Consider the following 19,344-nt stretch of genomic DNA (forward strand, 5'->3'; position numbering starts at 1 on the left):
GTTTCTTGGGTCTGCCCACAGAAGATGCAATCAGGTGGCACTTGAATGCCAAATTTGTGAAGTCTATCAACAATTGCTAATCTACCTTGTATTGCCAGCCAAAGTGTGAATTTGTATATGGGATGGACATTTGGTTGCAGCATAATACTTTTCCATGTAACTTTGGTATATATGCTTGAAAAAATACATATATATGCTTCAAGGCAAAGTTTGCCCATAAGGCATAAGTATGCCCCCATCGACATAAGTTTGGTAAATCCTTAACAAGTTTATGCCGATGGAGGCATACTTTTAATGGGCAAACTTTTATGCCGGATCCGGCATAAACTTGTGAAGGAATTATCAAAGTTATGCCGGAACCGACATACTTATGCCAAGTCTGCCATAAGGCATAAGTATGTCGGGTCCGGCATAACTTTGCTAATTCCTTCACAAGTGTATGCCGATGGGGGCATAGCGAAATTTAAACTTTGCCTTGCGATTTTTTTTTTTAAATTTTGACTGTGTTGGGGTTCGAACCTGAAACCCATGGGATTTAGCGAAGGGCAAAATTTAAAGATTTCAAATATGAAGGGCAAAATTTAAAGACCACCCCAAAAGAGGAATTGCCCGGCCCAAATTAAGGCCAAGTGCTAGCCGCCTAGCCCATTCACTACTAAAAAAATAAAAAAATCAGACTTTTGGTGGCGACATGCCAATAGTCGTCGCTAAAAGGTTGAACATGACTATTTAGTCGCCACAAAAGATGGAAAAGTTGCCACTAAATATCTGATGAAAAAAATTCATACTGATCCTTCAAAAAATATCCCAAAACAATGTATAACATATGTATAATTAGTAAGTATACATTAATTAAACATAAATTATACACCAATGATACATTTTCTAAATATACATTAACTATACATTTATTAAACATAAATCATATGTTGATTATACATTTATTATTCACAAATTATAAAACAATGATATATTTTCTGTATATATATATAGGGATACATATTCCCTACGATAATGATGCAGTTTCTATATGTGTGATACATTTTTCCACACACATACAGTTGAGAGACACATTCTATACAACAATTATACAGTTTCTATACGAATGATACATTTTCTATACATATACAGTAGTGATACATATACAACAATGATACAATTTATATACATATACTGGAATTAGTTGAAAAATGGCTAGCAAATGGAATTATTTTGAAAAGAATAAAAATATGACTTTTAAGATTCTTGGGCCATCGAGTGTCAATAATTTCACCAGGATGACCATTTGTGTCATTTTCCCCCAAAACTTAGGTCAAAGGAGTAGGACTACCCAAGCGATATAAGAAAGCTAAATACCCATTTTCCTACCATGTCGACCACCGACAAAGCCTGGTATTAATACCTCCATATAATGCCAGAAGAAGGAGGTTTACGCTGATCTCGAGATGAAAAAAAGAAATTAATTTTTATCTTTTTCAAAAAATTATAGTACTCTCTCTATTTCATTTTAAGTGTCTTACTTTTCTTTCTAGTCTATCCCGATAAAAGTACCTCCTTCTATATTTAGTAAGTTGACAATACAAACATCCTACATGACAAATTTAAAATCATAAGATTCAAAGAACATTTTAGTACATTACATACATAAGATCACAAAATTCAAAAGTCTCTTATTATTCTTTAAACTTCGTGGCCAGTTAAACTAAGATACTTAAATTGAAATGGAGGGAGTAACATTTTTCAGCCATCAGAGAAAACTATAGATGATAAACTATACATATTATAGGTTAGAAATATATCATGCCACGTTATATGCATTACATATATTCTTTATATACACATATGTACTTCCTAGCTTTAAGAATTGACTTTATCACCTTTTCTTTTAAAACTAATAAAAAATGGAGTAGATAATCCCCCTCGTGTTAATTAGACTAAGTTTAAGGAGCCGTCTTAGGGATGTCTAACCCCTTCCCCGAAGAATAAGTTAAATCCTTACCTAGAATTTCACCATTTCAAAGACTAAAATGGAGTTTACATTTTTATAAATGGTTTCCAATATTAGGTGGCGACCCTTAATAATTTTCAAAACAGAGAAAACACAGCCATAAGTTGTGAACTAATTTTAACCTATTAAAAATAGAGTGCAACATCTAGTCCCTTTGGAGATCGAATATGGCTCACAGGTAATCAATATGTTAGAAACAAGGCCACGATACTTACGAAGCTTTAATTCTTGAATGCAGGTTTTTAATGATAAACCTGAGGAATCCAAAAGTAAGGCAGGTGTACCGGGAGCAGAAATCAATTGCTCAAGCATATTCGCAAAGGAAGGAGCGTTTTGTGGTGATAAAATATGTTCTTGATTGTTCCTCCGGTGTATGCAAATGCTGTTTTTTTGACAGACATTGGAAGAACTATTCACTCTAGATTAATGCTTCAGTTTGTAATATTAACATTTTGTTGGTGATACGAACATCCTCGGAGCCATGATCTGTAGCTGCGTATGTGTTTAAATTAATGCAATTAGCCAAGAAAAGGACCACTAGTTTGGTAGGATTCAAATAATTTGTAAACCGTGATTAAAACATAAATAGCAGCCCAAAATAGGTACCCGTGCACTTGGCCCTTTTTTTTTTGCGCGGACTGACCTTCAAAGGCACAGGTCTTTAATTTTTGTCCCTCAAATTGTTGGTGTTTAATTTTTGCTCTTTGCCTAAAAACTCATGGGTTTCGGGTTCGAATTTCTGCTCAGTCAAAAATTTTAAAAAAATTCGCAAGGTAGAGTTTTGGATTCAAACTCTACCTTAAAGTAGAGTTTTCCTTATGCCTGAAGGTAAACTTTGCCTTAAGGCACACAAAGTTTGCTACCTTAAGGCAAACTCTGCATTATAAGGTAGCAAACTCTCCTTCCTTAAGGAGATTGTAGAATCACCTAGAAGCAATAGAATAGGTTAGAAAAAGAAGTAACGAAAGTGAAGAAGCCAAGATAAAGCATTTTGAAAAAAAAGGAACAGTAATTACAGCAAAATAATATGGCTAGAAATTGATTGATTATGGTCAAGTATGTCAAATTACTTAGGAATTAAGTAATCAAGCCTAAGTATGAGCAGTATGCTTTGAACATTATGCAATGTTTTAACTTTTTCACTTCCAAGAGAAAGGGTCCTTATCTGTGGTGTTGCTCCTTTTTCATTTTTTATTTTTTAAAGTGATTATTTTGTGACTGAGGTCTCAGCCTAGTTTGGGCAGAAAGCGATAAGAAAAAAGAAAAAGTGCTCTCAACGTAAACCCTAGCTCCATGCAAAACCCTAATTTTTAAACCTTTACCGCCGGCAGTATGGCCGTCGTGGCCACTGGTCAGTCATCTCTGGTGGCTGGCCAGACCTCTACATCTACCCCTACACCTACTATAACCATGAAAGACTCCCATAATGAACCTACAATACCTAAGATGGATTATAGACATATACTTCAACTATAAAACCCTAATCCCATGCAAAATGGTACGTCGAAACTCTCTGTTAAAAAGGTGGAATATCGCAATGGTGTTCATGTATTCCGATGGACTGAGAGAGAGGTGGATCAGATGGAGCAATTGGAAGATTTGAAGCATGCAGTCGTTGGAAAATTTTCATATGGATGGCCATCATTGGAGGAACTAAGATCTATCATCTCTGTTCAATGTGGGATGAAAGGGAAGTGCACCATTGTCTTGTTTCGTGATAGACATGTGCTTATAGACTTTCGACAAAGGAGGATTTTGTTACTCTTTGTTCAAAAGGTGTGTATTACTTACAATCTAGAGATGGATATTCGTACCAAATGAGACCTTTGATATATGATTCTAAGTTTAAAGTTGATCAAGAAACATCAAAGGTTATATCTTGGATCTCCTTTCCATACTTGCTGCCTACTTTCTTTGTCAAGGAGGCATTATTTTCACTTGCATCTGCTGTTGGTATACCTCTTCATGTGGATCTTGCCACTATTAATCGCACAAGACCAAGTTGTGCAAGAGTCAAAGTGCTTATGGACTTACTGGCAGATCCACCTGATTTTGTTAATATGGAAATTGAAGATGAGGATTCTAAGGAGGTTAGAGTTGAAAAAGTGAAGATACAATATGATTATCTTCCAAAATATTGTAAAGAATGTAAGTTACAAGGGCATAATGAGGCTGAATGCAGGAGACTTCATCCAGAACTAGCACTATTTGATGAGGACAAGGAGAAGGATGATGAGCATGTAGTGAATGAGCCTGAGAAAGTGGAAAATGATTCTGTTAAGAAAGGGAAGGCTATTGTGATTGATGAGGTAAAACATGACGAGGTAACAAATGGCAAATTACTTGATGCACATCATCAAAGGAATCATTTTTTTTTTTTCAAAATAGGAGGAAATTTAATGCTAGGAGATTAGCTAGTGGGAAATTACTTGGTGATCCTGGGAATTGGAATGTTAAAGATAATAGGGATTTCTCGAGTGCCAAGTAGGATAACTCAGATTCAAAGTTGTCACAGATCACCCCAACTGAGATTAAAGATACAAATGTGATGGTCCAAAACAAGTTTGAGGTGTTACAAAACCAGAATAATAGAGATGATCTCGATGTAGAAGTGGTAAATAACAATGCAGATGAAGACCAGGAGCAGGTGTTAATTATCTCTGAAGATCAAAGAAGGCTTGGTGATCAGAATCAAAATTTATTGTTAATGAAGGATGATTCAGAAAAGAAATCAAATGTTAAAGTGCAGAACAAGTTGGAGGATTCATAAGATCAAATGGTCTCAACTGATTATGATAAAATTGCAGAAGTAGAGCTTATCAGTGTTAAAGGGCATGAAGATATAGTCAATTCTCTTCAGGTGTTGGTTCAAGGAAAAGACATGCAATCTGATGATCTGGAGGCTCAGCCAAAAATTGTAACTGATACGTTGAAAGTTATGGATGATCATGCTGATTCAACTCAATGTGAACAAAAGGAAATAGAGCAAGGTAAGGTGCTGGATAAAGAAGAGGATGTTGTCATTGGATCAGAGATGATTCCTGATAACAAGAGTGTTGATAGCACAAAAGAGTTCTTAGCTAATTTCTCTATATCTGATAACATGCTTGAGAATGATAGCAAAATGGTATCTACTTTGGAGAAAGAACAGGTCACTCAAGTATTATCAACAAATGTAAGCATGAATAATGAGAGTGGTGGTGATATGAGCATACAGGTTGATGCAGATAGGGTAACTGAAGAGATTTCTAATGAGGATGTAGACAATTCTAGTAGTAACTTGCAGTTGGTTGGCTATTATCCTGAAAAAGGTGCAGATGCAGAAGAAAGGAACTTAGCTTTGGCTATTAATCCTGATGTCAACGATGCTCAGCCTCTGAGTGTTGCTGTAAGGATTTCACCTAATAAGGCTTTGCATGATGTAGTTTCTCATAATATACAGGATGAAAAAGATAAGTTGACTTTGGTAAAAAATAAGAAAGAAGATGTTGATGGTGCTGCTATTGATATGAATCTTCAACAGATGTGCATAGAAGCAGGATTATCTCTAAATCACAAAGCAAATGGCCAAGAAAAGGAAGAAAGCAAAATTCTTCTGATGTTCCACAAACAGTGAGGTACTCAACAAGGAATAACTCTAAGAAATCTACTAAATGATTGTTAAATCCTTATTTTGGAACATAAGATCAGTGAAGTCACAACAAGCATTTCATAGAGTTCAAATGTTAAATAGGCATCACAAGTTCTTTTTGGTGGCTCTGATGGAACCTTTTCAGCATCAGAGACAGATTCAGAAATATAGAAGGAGACTTGGAATGCCTTATGCTAATTTCAATTGTAAGGGTAAAATTTGGTTTTTTGTTCAAGATAATGTAGATGTTGAGGTTCTTTTGGATATCGAACAATCCATTACTGTAAAGTTGAAGTTTCAAGAATTGAATAGAGATATAGTGGTTACAATAGTCTATGCTAAATGTTCAGAAGTGGAGAGATTGTAGTTATGGGATAGTTTATACTTCTTGGCTAGTAACATAACATCTCCTTGGCGGATTGGTGGAGATTTCAATGTTATATTGAATGAAAAAGAAAAAATAAGAGGTTTACCAGCATTGCCACAAGAATATGAAGATTTTGCCTTTTGTCTGAATTCTTGTGAGTTGCATGAGATGCCTTTGAAAGGGAATCCTTTCAATTGGTGGAATGGTAGGGCTACCAATGACTACATTTTTAAGAGGTTGGATAGGATTGTGCATAATGATACATTCCAGAATTGGTTTTGATAGCTTGAAGTGGAACATTTGTCAAGGACTGGTTCTGAACATGCACCATTACTTGTATCTTGTGGAGATCAAGTGGAGAATTTTATCAAACCATTCAGATTTCTCAAATTCTGGGTGGAGCATGATACTTTTCTTGACTTTATTAAGCAGCAATGGGAAGCACACTTATCTGATGATGTTTTTCTTTCCTTTAAACTCAAGATGAAGAAACTGAAAGTTGCTTTAAGTACATGGAGTAAGGCTACTTTTGGGGACATTTTTAAACAACTAGTCATCAGAGAGGATATAGTTAAGATTAAAGAGCATTTGTTTGAGGAGACCCCATCTGAAGAAAATAGAATGGTCATGCAAAAGGCCCAAGCAGAACTTAAACTGTATCTTCACTATGAGGAAGAATTCTGGAGGCAAAAAGCTGGGATGGACTGTTTCTCAGAAGGTGATAAAAATACAAGATATTTCCATAGTCTGGTAAAAGGAAGAAGGAAAAGAATCCAGATTAAGAGGATTCAAGATGCTACTGGAAATTGGCTAAAGGATGCTGATAGAGTTGCTGGTAAAGTTGTTAATTTTTTTCATAAGCAATTTACTCATGAGGAGGTTAGTAAAGACTCTCAAATTCTTAATCATATTCCTAAACTGATTAGAGAGGAGGATAATATGCTACTTGCTGAACAACCTACTATGGAGGAAGTACAGAAGGCAGTGTTTGAATTAAATGAGGATAGTACCTGTGGCCTTGATGGATTTTCTGGGATATTTTATCAGAAGTGTTGGGAGGTGATAAGGCTGATGTATTTAGTGTTGTTAAAGCTTTCTTTGAAGGACAGACTCTTCCCAAGTCAATCACTCACACTAATCTAGTTTTGTTGCCAAAGAAGAATGTTGTTGAGTCTTTCTCTGATATGAGACCTATAAGTCTTAGCAACTTTATCAATAAGGTCATATCAAGAGTAGTTCATGATAGATTGGACAAGTTACTTACAAGGGTGATTTCTCCAAATCAATCAGATTTTGTCAAGGGCGGGAATATAATTGAGAATGTATCGTTGACATAAGAAATTGTAACTGATATAAGGAAGAGAGGAAAACTAGCAAATGTTGTGATTAAGTTGGATATGACAAAAGCATATGACAGGGTCTCATGGTTATATCTTTGTAAGGTGATGAAGAAGATGGGATTTTTTGGAGCTTTCATTGATCTTATATGGAGGCTGTTGGCAAATAATTGGTATTCTGTACTTCTAAATGGTCAGGCACATAGTTTCTTTCACTCTACAAGGGGTGTCAAGCAGGGGGATCCACTCTCTCCTGCTCTTTTCATTATAGCTGCAGAAGTTCTTTCAAGAGCATTAAACTCTTTGTTTGATCAGCCTGGTTTTGTTGGTTATGGGATGCCAAAGTGGAGTGCTGAGCTGAATCATCTGGCATATGCAGATGATACAATCATCTTTTCTGCAACAGACAACTACTCTTTACAGATGATCATGGATACTCTTCAAGAATATGAGAAAATATCTGGACAACTGATAAATAAGAGGAAAAGTTCTTTTTATATGTTCAACAAAGTTTCAAATGAGTTAAGTCAGCAGGTTGCAGCAGTAACAGGATTTGTGAGAGGGCAATTTCCTTTTACATATCTTGGAGTACCAATTACTCATGCCAGGAAAAGGAAAGTGGATTATACTGAGTTATTGAAGAAAGTCAAAGACAAATTGCAAACTTGGAAAGGAAAGTTACTGTCTTATGGGCGAAAAGCAGTGTTGATTACAAGTGTCCTTCAAAGTATCCCAATTCATGTTCTATCTGCTATAAGGCCTCCTAAATGTGTTATAAAAGAACTGTACAGGATCTTTGCAAGGTTCTTTTGGAATTATAAGGAGGAAGGAAGATGCAGACACTGGTCATATTGGTTTAACATGTGCCTTCCTAAACATGAAGGAGGTTTGGGTTTCAGGTCTATTTATGGCATGTCCAAAGCCTTATGTGCTAAACTTTGTTGGAAGTTTAGAACCACTAGTTCACTTTGGGCTAATTTCATGTGGAACAAATACTGTAAGAAGCAAATTCCTCAGGTGGTTCAATGGAAGGGAGGTTCACAAGTCTGGAAGATGATGTTAGAAACAAGGGAAAGTATTGAGCAGGAAATCTGGTGGGAGCTAAAGATTGGAAGTTCAAACATCTGGTTTGATAATTGGACTAAGTTAGGTGCTCTCAGCTATGTGGTTCCCCAGTCCTGGCAAATCAATGATCATGCTGAAGATGTTTCTGAGCTTATTAAAATGGAAGATGGGATATTAACAAACTCATGCAGCTATTTCCTGAAGATGTAGTGCAGCATATAACACAGGAAATTGATATTAAATATGCATCAAATGAATGAAACAGACCTTGGTGGATGATGACAAGTACATGAAGGTTTACAGTAAGTAGTGCATGGGAGCTGTTGAGACAAAAAGCTAATGCAACAGTGCCATTTCAGAATATGTGGATTAAATGTGTGCCTTTTAAATTTTCATTCTTCTTGTGGAGATTGTGGAAGTTTAAAGTGCCAATTGATGAAGTTGTGGCAAGTATTGGCATTCCTATAGTTTCAAAGTGTTGTTGCTGCCATACTGCTCAGAATGAGACCATTAACCATCTGTTTCTGATTGTAGATTTGGCTACTAAGGTATGGAGAATCTTTAATACAGGGGCTGGATTGAGCATGAATTGTATTCAGGTGAAACATGCCATAAGAAGTTGGTGGGAAGCAAAATGCCATTTCAAACTGAAGTTAATATACAAAGCAGTTCCTGCTTTCATTGTGTGGCAAATATGGAAGTGGAGAAACAATAGGCTACATGATGGCAATATGAATCTGAATAGAGTGATATATGAAATAAATCTGAACATTTATATGTTATGTAAAGTTCAGTTTCCTGGGATAAATATTCCAACTAGATGGCATCAGATTATTCAATTCTTTGAAGGGTATAAACCAACTATTATCTGCAGAATTATTAAATGGATGAGACCTGCATCTGGATTCTACAAGTGTAATACTGATGGAGCTGCTAAAGGAAATCCAGGGCCAAGTTCTGCTGCATTTTGTATCAGAAAATGAAGATGGAGATTTGGTGCATGCAACTGCTAAAACTCTGATTGATGGATCAAATATAGTTGCTGAGGCTATTAGAATGGGTCTGATGTACTGTGTGGAAAAGAAACTCTTTCCATTGATTATAGAGACTGATTCCATGACCATGAAGATGATTATCAATGCTGAATGGAAGATCCCTTGGAGCATTTCAATGTTGGTGGATGATATCAAAAGGATGATGGAAGATCAAAGAGTGACTGTGGAGCATATACACAGAGAAGGAAATGGACTTGCAAACTTTTTAACTAACTTTGTTTTTGATTTTGCAGGTGCAGTTCAATTTCATAATTTTCAGGAATTACCAAGTCAAGCTAAGAAGATTCTGAATTTGGAAAAAATAGGAATTCCTAACTTGAGAGTAAGAACTCTTCAAGACAAAGCACCAGATTAAAGTCTTTGATACCATAACTATAAGCCATTGCTAAGTACAGTTTTTCAACAGACTGTGAGCTATTGCAGCATATGTATTAGGGTGGTATCAGTGTGCTTGTCATGCTCATTCCTTAATATAAATGTTGTGATGCTCATGATCTAAGTAGCAGACTGTACTGGTTATGGATCAAGCAAGGTAGTGACCTGGTTTTCATGCAGAAGGTGATATACACAGCAATATACAACTACTTTCAAGCTTGCCTGAAGAATGATTCAGATGACTTGAAGCTTTCCACCTGTGAGACTTTGAGGTGTGATAGATGTTATCAAGCCAAGGCTCTTGGATTCTAGTTGGTGTAATTTGTTCATGTCTACTTCTACTGGCCATAAGTCACTAGATTTTCTTGTGTTTTCTTTCATTTTTTTGGATCAATCTTGTTGGATTGATCTTTTCTTATTTTCTGTTCTTTGTTTTTAGCTGGATCAATCTCTTCTGGATTGATGTGTACATATTTTCTTTATTAATAAAATTCCACCTTAATGGTGGCTTTTACAAAAAAAATAAATAAATAAAAAATAGATTATTTTGTGACTGAGTTAAGTTCTTTTAATGTAGTTGCTATATATAGGGTACATAATTTCTTTTATTACATTTTTCTGTTACAAAGCTGTAGGTCGCTACGTATTTTCTTTTATTACATTTCAGTCCCTTTGTTGGTTGTGTATATTGATACACAGTAGCTTTGTAATACAGAAGAAGAAGAAATACAATTCCAGAAATATCTCACACGATCCTATCTAGTAAGTTTCTTTAAATTCCTTCAGAATCCATCTCATCAGATCTATCATTATCTCATTTTAATCTTTAAACATTGGAGAATGACATCTAGCAGAGTTGGCTTTTCTTATTTTAACTGTCATTGATCATTACTATAAGGCACATTAATCTACTAATAAAGAATTCTTTTCATCAGACATGTCATTATCTCATTTAAATCTTAAAAGGTTAGAGATAGATAGCTAGAAGAGTTGACTCTTCTTTATGATTATATAGTCTGCCCTTTGAGGGACATGGAAGGCACTAATGCAAAGTGCAGACGACTTTTACATTGTTTAGGTCAAGTGGTCAACTACTAAACAAAGTCTATGTATATATAGAAAATTGTAACGGCCTAACTGTAGTATATAAAAAAATAATTTAGCACGTTATTAAAGGCATAAGGCTTAATTGCCGATGCATAATCATGAATTTGCTGAATAATTTAATTAACTATATGTTGTAAAATACTCAACCATAAGAAACTGATTAGTAGAGCTGGTACCGAAAATGAAGAAACTTACCTTACTAATTTTGAACATAATTATGTTTGCAATAGGCAACTGTGGTGGCCCTTTGATCTCTCGTCTCTACTTCATCCATGGTGGTCAAAGAATTTGGCTTTCTAGTTGGTTACAAACTGTTGCTTGTCCCTTAATCCTCATCCCTTTATCCATGGCTTATTTTCAACGCCGGAAAATTGACGGCCCAGAGGCCGCCAAAATATTCTTCATAACTCGTCGAGAATTCATCGGAGCTGCCAGCGTCGGAATCATCGCCGGTCTCGACGGTTATTTAATCTCATGGGGCCCTGCAAAATTATCCGTTTCAACTTCATCTCTTATCAACGCGACTCAACTCGCGTTCACCGCACTCTTTGCAGGTACTAAGTGAGAATTGATCTCTAGTCCTTTATATAAATAACTTAGCATTCAATCAAGTGCATCATACAATCCTTTTGGAGCATGGATGACATCAGAGCTATTAAATCAATTCTAAGAAATATGTGTATAAAATACTCCCTTCATCCCAATTTATGTGTCATCTTTGGATTTCGAGCGTCAAACAAGTTTTTCTTTGTACCGCAAATATGCCTTATAAATATTTTGAATTATTGATTATTGTGACTTAAAATACTTTTTACATCGTATCCAAATATATAGATTTTATTTTAAAAAAATTGAAGGTTTCATAGTCCAAACTGAATAAATTGACTTTCGAAATCCGAACTGTGCCACATAAATTGGGACAGAGGGAGTATCGAGTTTGTCGGAGTGACCATGGGCAGTGGCGGAGCCAGGATTTCCGCCGAGGAGGTTCAAAATATAAAAAAGTAACATACGAAGAAGCCTAAGGAGGTTCAACATCTACTATATATACGTAAAAAATAATTTTAACCTTGTAAAAACAGTATTTTTTCAGTCGAGAGGGTTTGGATGAACACCCTCGGCTCTATGTGGCTCCGCCACTGACCATGGGTTCATGTGCACCACAATTTCTAATGTAAATTTGCTCCTGTTTGCAGTACTTCTGGTGAAGCAAAAATTGACGGCGTATTCGAAGTCTTCCGTTGTTTTATTAATCACCGGAGCTGCCATGTTGGCGCTTCAAGGAGACGGTGACCGGTCGACGGGAGAGTCGGTTAAGGAGTATATGTTGGGGTTTGTAATGACGGTTATGGGTGCAGTTTGTTTTGGGCTGATGATGCCGCTTATTGAGTTGATTTATGTGAAGGCAAAGCAAGTGATTACTTACACTACTGTGTTGGAAATTCAGATGATTATTGGTATTTTTGCTACTGCTTTTTGCACTGTTGGAATGATTATTAACAAGGATTTTCAGGTACCTGACTTTTTCTCCTTTTAATACTTGTCGCATTCAACTGTAGCAAATAATGACATTTTGAGTGTTTTTGGTATGGAGTCCTATTTTTACAGGTAAGATTGTTAAAATATTTTGGAGAATTTTTTCTTTAAGAAAATAAATTTTTAAAATTAAAAACAATTTCCACTTTCAAACTCCCTCTCTTCTGAAATTGCACTCGGTGATCTTAGAAATGAGCTGTTTTGAACTTTTGACACTAACTTGTCCCATTGACAAACTTTCAAGATCAAAAGTTAAAAGTACATTTCCTATGGGAAATTTTTTGTTGAAATTGAAGTTTTGCCCATGAGAAGAGCATTGAGTAGGTTAAAAGTTCAACATCACCCACCCCCACTATTTGGGATAATATTATTTTTGTCTTTTTATCAAATCAGAAAATAAGCCAGAACATCACTTAAAAAAAATCCAAAAATAGTTTCATACAAATATTTTCCTTCGTATCAAACATACCAGTGTGGAGGTGTGAGAGGTTGGCTATGGACGGTTTCAGGAGAGGTAAAGGGAGGCCGAAGAAGTATTGGGAGAGGTGATTAGACAGGATATGACGTAGTTTCAGCTTACCGAGGACATGACCTTAGATAGGAGGTTGTGGAGGATTCAGATTAGGATAGAAGGCTAGGTTGCTTATCCTTTCACCATAGTAGTTGTAGTTTTGCTCATTCGTTTATTGGCATTTGACTTCTGCAATTGATTTCTGCTTATATTTGTTGGGCCTTTGTACTTTGATTATCTTACTTATCTATAGTAGTTAATGCTCCTTTCTTTCCGGACTGTTCTACCATGAATTTCTCGCTTTTGTTATTCCTTGTTTTCATATTGTTTTTTATATGCTTGGCCCTATCTGACCTTTTGTCTTGTTTTCCTCTCTTGAGCCGAGGGTCTTTCGGAAACAGCCGCCCTACATTTCAAGGTGGGGATTAGGTCTGCGTACACTCTACCCTCCCCAGATCCCACATGGTGGGATTCTACTGGGTTTCTTGTAGTTGTTGTTGTTGTATCAAACATACCATTTGTTCTATTTCCCTTCATGTTCCATCTCTGGCTTCCCTTTCTTTCATTAAGCTATTCTATACCATGCATAAAGTTTATTCAACTATTGTATAGGAAGAGTCAATAACCAAAACATATTAATGACTGATTTGACAGACAATACCAAGGGAGGCAAGTCAATATGAGATTGGAGAAGCTAAGTATTATTTGGTACTAGTATGGTGTGCCATTCTTTGGCAATTAGCATTGTTGGGATTAGTTGGAGTAATCTTCTATTCATCATCTTTGGTTTATGGAATTATAGGCGCTTTCTTACTTCCTGTTACTGAAGTTTTAGCTGTAATTTTATTTCATGAAAAATTTCAAGTTGAAAAGGGAGTTGCTATTTTCCTAGCTCTCTGCGGATTTATTTCCTATTTCTATGGTGAAATTGAGCAGAGCAAGAAGGAGAAACGAGGTAATTTCATGGATGATCATGCAAGTTTTACTGTATTGCATCAAAGTGACTAAACTACTTTTGCAATAAAAAGCCACTCAACTTTATCTCTGAGTATGTCTAGTACATAAATAATACTACTATGTGATAGTACATAACGCTATCACAATGATAATCATAGATCTCAAAATAAAAGTTTCCTCATTCATATATTCTACTCCCTCTGTTCTAATTTATGTAATATAGTTTGACTGGGCACGAGTTTAAGAAATAAATGAAGTCTTTTTAATCTTATGGTCTAAAATAACCCAAAGATATTTGTATGGTTATAGATCATCTTGTTAAGTGTGAAAGGTAAAGTTTAAAGTTAAGTTGTTGTCAAATAAAAATTTATTATTCTTTTTGGGATAGACTAAAAAGGAAGTATCACATAAATTGGGACAGAGGGAGTACAAGCCTTCCTTGAAGAAGGGAATTCTAGCGACCGTAAGTGCGACCAGTTCAACATCAGTCCTGATGTTGTAGGTTCTTAGCAATTGAGAAGTGTACAACTCCCCCGTATAAATATCATACGTGCATAAGGATTTCATGTGCTTGTCATTGTCGTTCTGCCACAGAAAGAGCAAACAAGACTTGTCAGTGCAAGCGTGAAACGTTATTATCTTGTGATCGTTTAATACCAAGACATGGAACTCATATTTTAGTACTAGTTAAGCAAAAAAGATGTGGCCATTCTAATCCACGAGATGAGTTTTGCTCATGCTCAAATAAAAAACGCGCTACGAACTCACCCGTGCCCTCAGAATTCCCAACGGAGGTCATCTTGACCCGGTCAACCCCCAAAACCCCAGAAACAAGTTTCCAACCAAAGGATAAAAAACATTCCTGACTGCCTCGGAAACTTAACCAACCATCTTACCAAGTTATAATTGACCTTTTGGACCAAATGGAACCGACAGAAACCTCAAAAAGACTCATTTGCCCAAAAGTCAGCTATTGGTCAACACTTTTTCACTTATTCAACTTAAAAGCTTTTAAATTCCTCAAGATCAACCAAGACTCACCCGTCCACCTCGGGAACCATTCCACCCATCCACGCAAGTCAAAAATACTCTAACAAAGCTAGGGGAAAGGTCAATAGGGGTAAAAGGGTAAAACACCTAAACGACCCAAACGGGTCGTTACATCAGATACTAATTAAACAATCATTCATCCTCAAACGATAAAGGAAAGTATGAACGCTAATGGCAACCAAGGAATCTCTATTATAAAATCACAAAAGCTTCCACATGCAAGAAATACATTGATAGTACTGCTTTTTCGCCTTATTAATCAAAACTTCCTTTAACTTAGCTCAAAAATCCAAAATTTTATATTTCTCATACTCGAAATTTCTTTCACAAATGATTCCCGAATATAAAAACTGCCTCCGCTTGAATTCTCTGATTTGATATAACCACACCTCTACACACAATTAGTTTGATCCCACAAATATCACCCTATCACCATAATCCTTTAGCTGTAGCCACAAACCATGCCCAACTCGAACCGATAAAATATTCTGATTCTACTAGCCCTTCTTCCACCCCTTCCAAGGCCGTCCGTCTCCAATATTCCTTAGAACATTCAAACACATGGCACAAGCCCAAATCATGTCTTCTTTTCGTTAGTGAAGAATCCTTGCTTTGCTTGAGAAAACTCTAAGCAATTCCATCAAAACTCATCTTACACAAAGCCGATTGCACTACTTCCAAGTCTGTTAGTTTCGTAACTTGGTGTTGAAATCACTTAGCCAAAAACCCATTTCCCAAGCCTTCTCAAATATTTAAATCACCACACTGTAAGCATACCTATTGATTACCCTGCCGAGCCAAATCCGCAGGAACCCACCCAATCACTCTAAAGACTTCCCATAACCATTTATACCTCCTCAAGTCATCACCAAGTATCGACGAAGACCATTATAACTCTCCCAAGTAGATGCCCTCGATAATAAATCATCAAACCCACTCACAAACCTCAAAAAAGCTTGGTAAAACATGTCATACCTCGATTTTAAACTGAAATTGTAACGATCTGTTTGGTCGTTATAGCGTTTTTGACCCATTTACCCCTGTTGACCCTTCCCCGAGTCCTGTTAGTATGATTTTGACCCACGTGGATGGTTGGTATGGCTCTTGAGGTGATTAGGCGATACTTATGATGATTTTTACGAAATAGAGCCTTAAAGTGAAAAGCATTGACCAGTAGTTGACTTTGGGTAAACAGACCATTTTTTGAAATTCATCAATTCTGATAGGTCTGGATGATTGGTTGTGACTTGGTGAGATGTTCATTTTGGTTCCCGAGGTACTCGGGAGCATTTTAGATCATTAGTTAGGAAGTTAGTATTTGGCCTTGGGTGTTGACCCAGTCAATTAGACCTTCATTAGGAATTCTGAGACTGCTAGTGAGTCCGTAGCGTATTTTTACATGAGAATGCATGTCTGATTTGTATCTGGGAGGTCTCGGGAGATTGTCGGATTTTGGGATTGGGTTTGCGAAAAACCAGAGTATTCTGGTGTCTGGTGTCCGCTGTAGCGGCACCAGATCCACCATAGAGGACCAGTTATAGCGAGGTCTTAGTCCACTATAGCATTGTTGTGGATTTTGAGAGGGGCACCACAAAGAACAGGGATCCGTTGTGGCGGAGGCACGACAACGAGGGTGGTACCACTGGCGCGAGCCCGCTGTAGCGGACTCGTGACCGCTGTGGCGGAATGATGTATTCCAGAATCTATTTAATGTTAGTTAAAACCCTTTCCCTTCTATCACTTTATTTATTATTTCCTAAGCACTATTGAGGCGATTTGAAGAGTTTTTGGCTGAATCTTCTTGTGGGTAAGTTCCCTAACCTCTAATCCATTCCTTTACATTTCCTAAGCTTGAATCCATGCTAGAAATTCTATGGAATCTAAGAGGAAAAATGGGTTCTGATGATTATTTCATAAAATGAGTTCTAGTCTTTCTAAATGAGATTTATTGGTGGATTTGACTAATATAAGTATGGAGACTGATGATTTAGTACTACTAGGCTTGAATCCTTCATTTTTGTTGATGAAATTGAAGGTTTGAAAGTTAGGGTCATACCCAAATTGGGGGTTTTGACTTGAATGATGTAATTGACCTAGTCTTGAGTTAATTTAGCAATTGTATAGTGGAATTGAATTTCTAGAACGTTGGGTTATCAACTTCACTTTTGAAATACCCGTTTTATACTTGCAGGCTCGTTTCCCCTCTTTTTCATAAGTTGATTTTGACTCGGAAGATAGTATAGCATTTGGGTATCGTTCTTCCCTATTTCTAACTTAGAATTCGATAATGGATAGACTTGGAGTACTTAGAGGCTCTTCGGAAAGGCAAGGCACATATTTGATTAGTCGTGGCTCCAGCTCGGCAACCAGGTAGGTTACGACTTGTCTTTGATTAGACTTGAGTTAGTGAAACATATGTAGAAGTAGATATGACGGGGAAATCATGTTAAGTCTTCAGGTTAGAAGGTGGGTTGGATATTCTTAGGTTGGTACTATTGATTGATTATGTGAGCTTGTCGCTTCGTTATATTGTGATTTGGCTGGTCGTCATATTTGCTATCTTTGAGACTTGTACTGACACTCATCTCTCTCTAGATATCTCACTTATCATCAAAAGGGGAATATAATGAAATTAGGCTGGAATTGTAATGCGTATGATATTAGATTTGATTCTTAGCTGCCTCCTTGAGATATGTGTTCATGTGTGGCACCATTGGATTGATATTGATCCTAATATTATGAGGTGTGTCCATGTGCGGCACGGTCGGTATTGGTATGATTTCATTTGGTGTTGTTGTTGATTGTGGCTTGTTGTCTTATTATGATCTATTAGCTTGTCACCCCGTGTGTGACACTAGATTTAAAGCTTAGTTGCCTTATCATGACTGTGAAATCGTATCTCTCATTTATTGGGTATTGTCTTGTAAAGAGGAAGGATGTGATCTATTCGTGACATTGCGATAGGTGTCCATGTGTGGCACAATTGATATTGATAAATTCACGTGATATATGTCCGTATGTGGCACCACTGACATTGATAGATTCTCATTGGCATTGATATCATTCATGCATTCATACTCATGCATTTGGATTGGGTTGCGCACCGCAACATATATTTTATATATATTGGATCGGGTTGCACGTTCCGCAACATATTTTTTATATATATATATTGGATCGGGTTGCACGTCGTAACATATTTTATACATATATTGGATCGGGTTGCGCGTCGCAACATAGTTTATACATATATTTGATTGGGCTATGCACCGCAGCAGGTACATGGACTTCGCGGGTCCCCCATGGGTCATGACTATCGAGGCGTGGAGGTATTCTGCCTGGAGCATGTGCGTATCATTGCATTGCATATGCATATGCATATGCATTCATCATTATCATCTTATTTTGCATCTATTGATTAGATTCGTGGGTTGTACCTGTGTTTGTGATCATTCTGAGGAATTGTGGAAAACTTGGCAGACTTGTGTTTAGGTGCTTCACCATAGGATATGATTCCGATATTTGATCTTCTTATACTTGAGTTGTTGGTCTCGGACTGTGTCGTGAAATCTTACTTAGATTGGGTTTTGATATCCTGCTCGGACTTGCTAAATTGGGGAGTAGAAGCTTCACCTAGGCTATGACTGCTATTATTGGAGACTTACTATCATTTTGGTTATTCAGTAATATTGTGGAATTCTTATTGCCTACTTGTTATGCCTTTCTTTTATATATGTGAACTAATTGTTGTCAGCCTATGATGCCTACTTAGTACGTGTTGTTTGTACTGATGCTACCTTGCTACACTCCTTTTAGGGGTGTAGAGTGCGTGATAGGTTCTATTTCTGATCCTTGAGAGTGTTTCCCAGGACGGTGTTGTTGAAGACTTAGGTGAGCTACTGCCAGATCTGCAGTCCAAGTTTCCATTCTTCGTATACTTGTCATCTATTTCCAGACAGTATTCCTTTTGATGTTATGAGCTTTGTATGGCAACATTCAGATAGCTCTTGTTATATATTTAGACCTATATGTTTATTAGTAGCTCCTGTGCTGACTTAGACCAAATGCCTTGGGTAGAAGATATATTCCACACTTATTCTCTTTTAATTGATATTGAGATTTATTATTCTTATTATTATATTGTTCTTCCGCATTGATAGATTGCATGTTAGGTAAGGGAAGGGTTCGCCTACCAAGGTGGGAAAGGGTAGGTGCACGCACGGCTAAGCGATTTTGGTCATGACAAGTCTATTGAATCCTTGAAGGTGATTTACTAAAAAACCCATAAGTCTTTGTGATAATATAAACAAAGTTCCCCAAGTCAATTTAAACAATTCTGATCCTT

At 36.7% G+C, this 19,344-nt stretch overlaps 2 protein-coding genes across 2 annotated transcripts; both read left to right on the plus strand.

Annotated features, from left to right (window-relative positions):
- The first annotated feature begins 5,769 nt into the window (after positions 1-5,769).
- On the plus strand, positions 5,770-8,618 carry LOC132637772 (uncharacterized). Its single transcript, XM_060354810.1, has 4 exons — positions 5,770-5,961; positions 6,292-7,065; positions 7,449-7,662; positions 7,723-8,618. The coding sequence occupies exons 1-4, from the start codon at positions 5,770-5,772 to the stop codon at positions 8,616-8,618; spliced, it is 2,076 nt and encodes a 691-aa protein (XP_060210793.1).
- A 2,508-nt stretch (positions 8,619-11,126) lies between these two features.
- On the plus strand, positions 11,127-14,000 carry LOC132637773 (purine permease 1-like). Its single transcript, XM_060354811.1, has 3 exons — positions 11,127-11,499; positions 12,142-12,458; positions 13,647-14,000. The coding sequence occupies exons 1-3, from the start codon at positions 11,127-11,129 to the stop codon at positions 13,998-14,000; spliced, it is 1,044 nt and encodes a 347-aa protein (XP_060210794.1).
- The last annotated feature ends 5,344 nt before the right edge of the window (positions 14,001-19,344 follow it).

This window comes from Lycium barbarum, chromosome 4 (genome assembly GCF_019175385.1).
Source record: "Lycium barbarum isolate Lr01 chromosome 4, ASM1917538v2, whole genome shotgun sequence".
Lineage (NCBI taxonomy): Eukaryota > Viridiplantae > Streptophyta > Magnoliopsida > Solanales > Solanaceae > Lycium > Lycium barbarum.

Coding starts and splice junctions, on each gene's coding strand:
- LOC132637772 (XM_060354810.1), top strand. CDS start 5,770: ATGGAACCTTTTCAGCATCAGAGACAGATTCAGAAATATAGAAGGAGA. Junction 5,962..6,291: donor AATTGAATAGAGATATAGTG/GTTACAATAGTC, acceptor TGGTTTTGATAG/CTTGAAGTGGAACATTTGTC. Junction 7,663..7,722: donor CTCTTTGTTTGATCAGCCTG/GTTTTGTTGGTT, acceptor TGGCATATGCAG/ATGATACAATCATCTTTTCT.
- LOC132637773 (XM_060354811.1), top strand. CDS start 11,127: ATGAAGAAACTTACCTTACTAATTTTGAACATAATTATGTTTGCAATA. Junction 11,500..12,141: donor GTTCACCGCACTCTTTGCAG/GTACTAAGTGAG, acceptor TCCTGTTTGCAG/TACTTCTGGTGAAGCAAAAA. Junction 12,459..13,646: donor TTATTAACAAGGATTTTCAG/GTACCTGACTTT, acceptor CTGATTTGACAG/ACAATACCAAGGGAGGCAAG.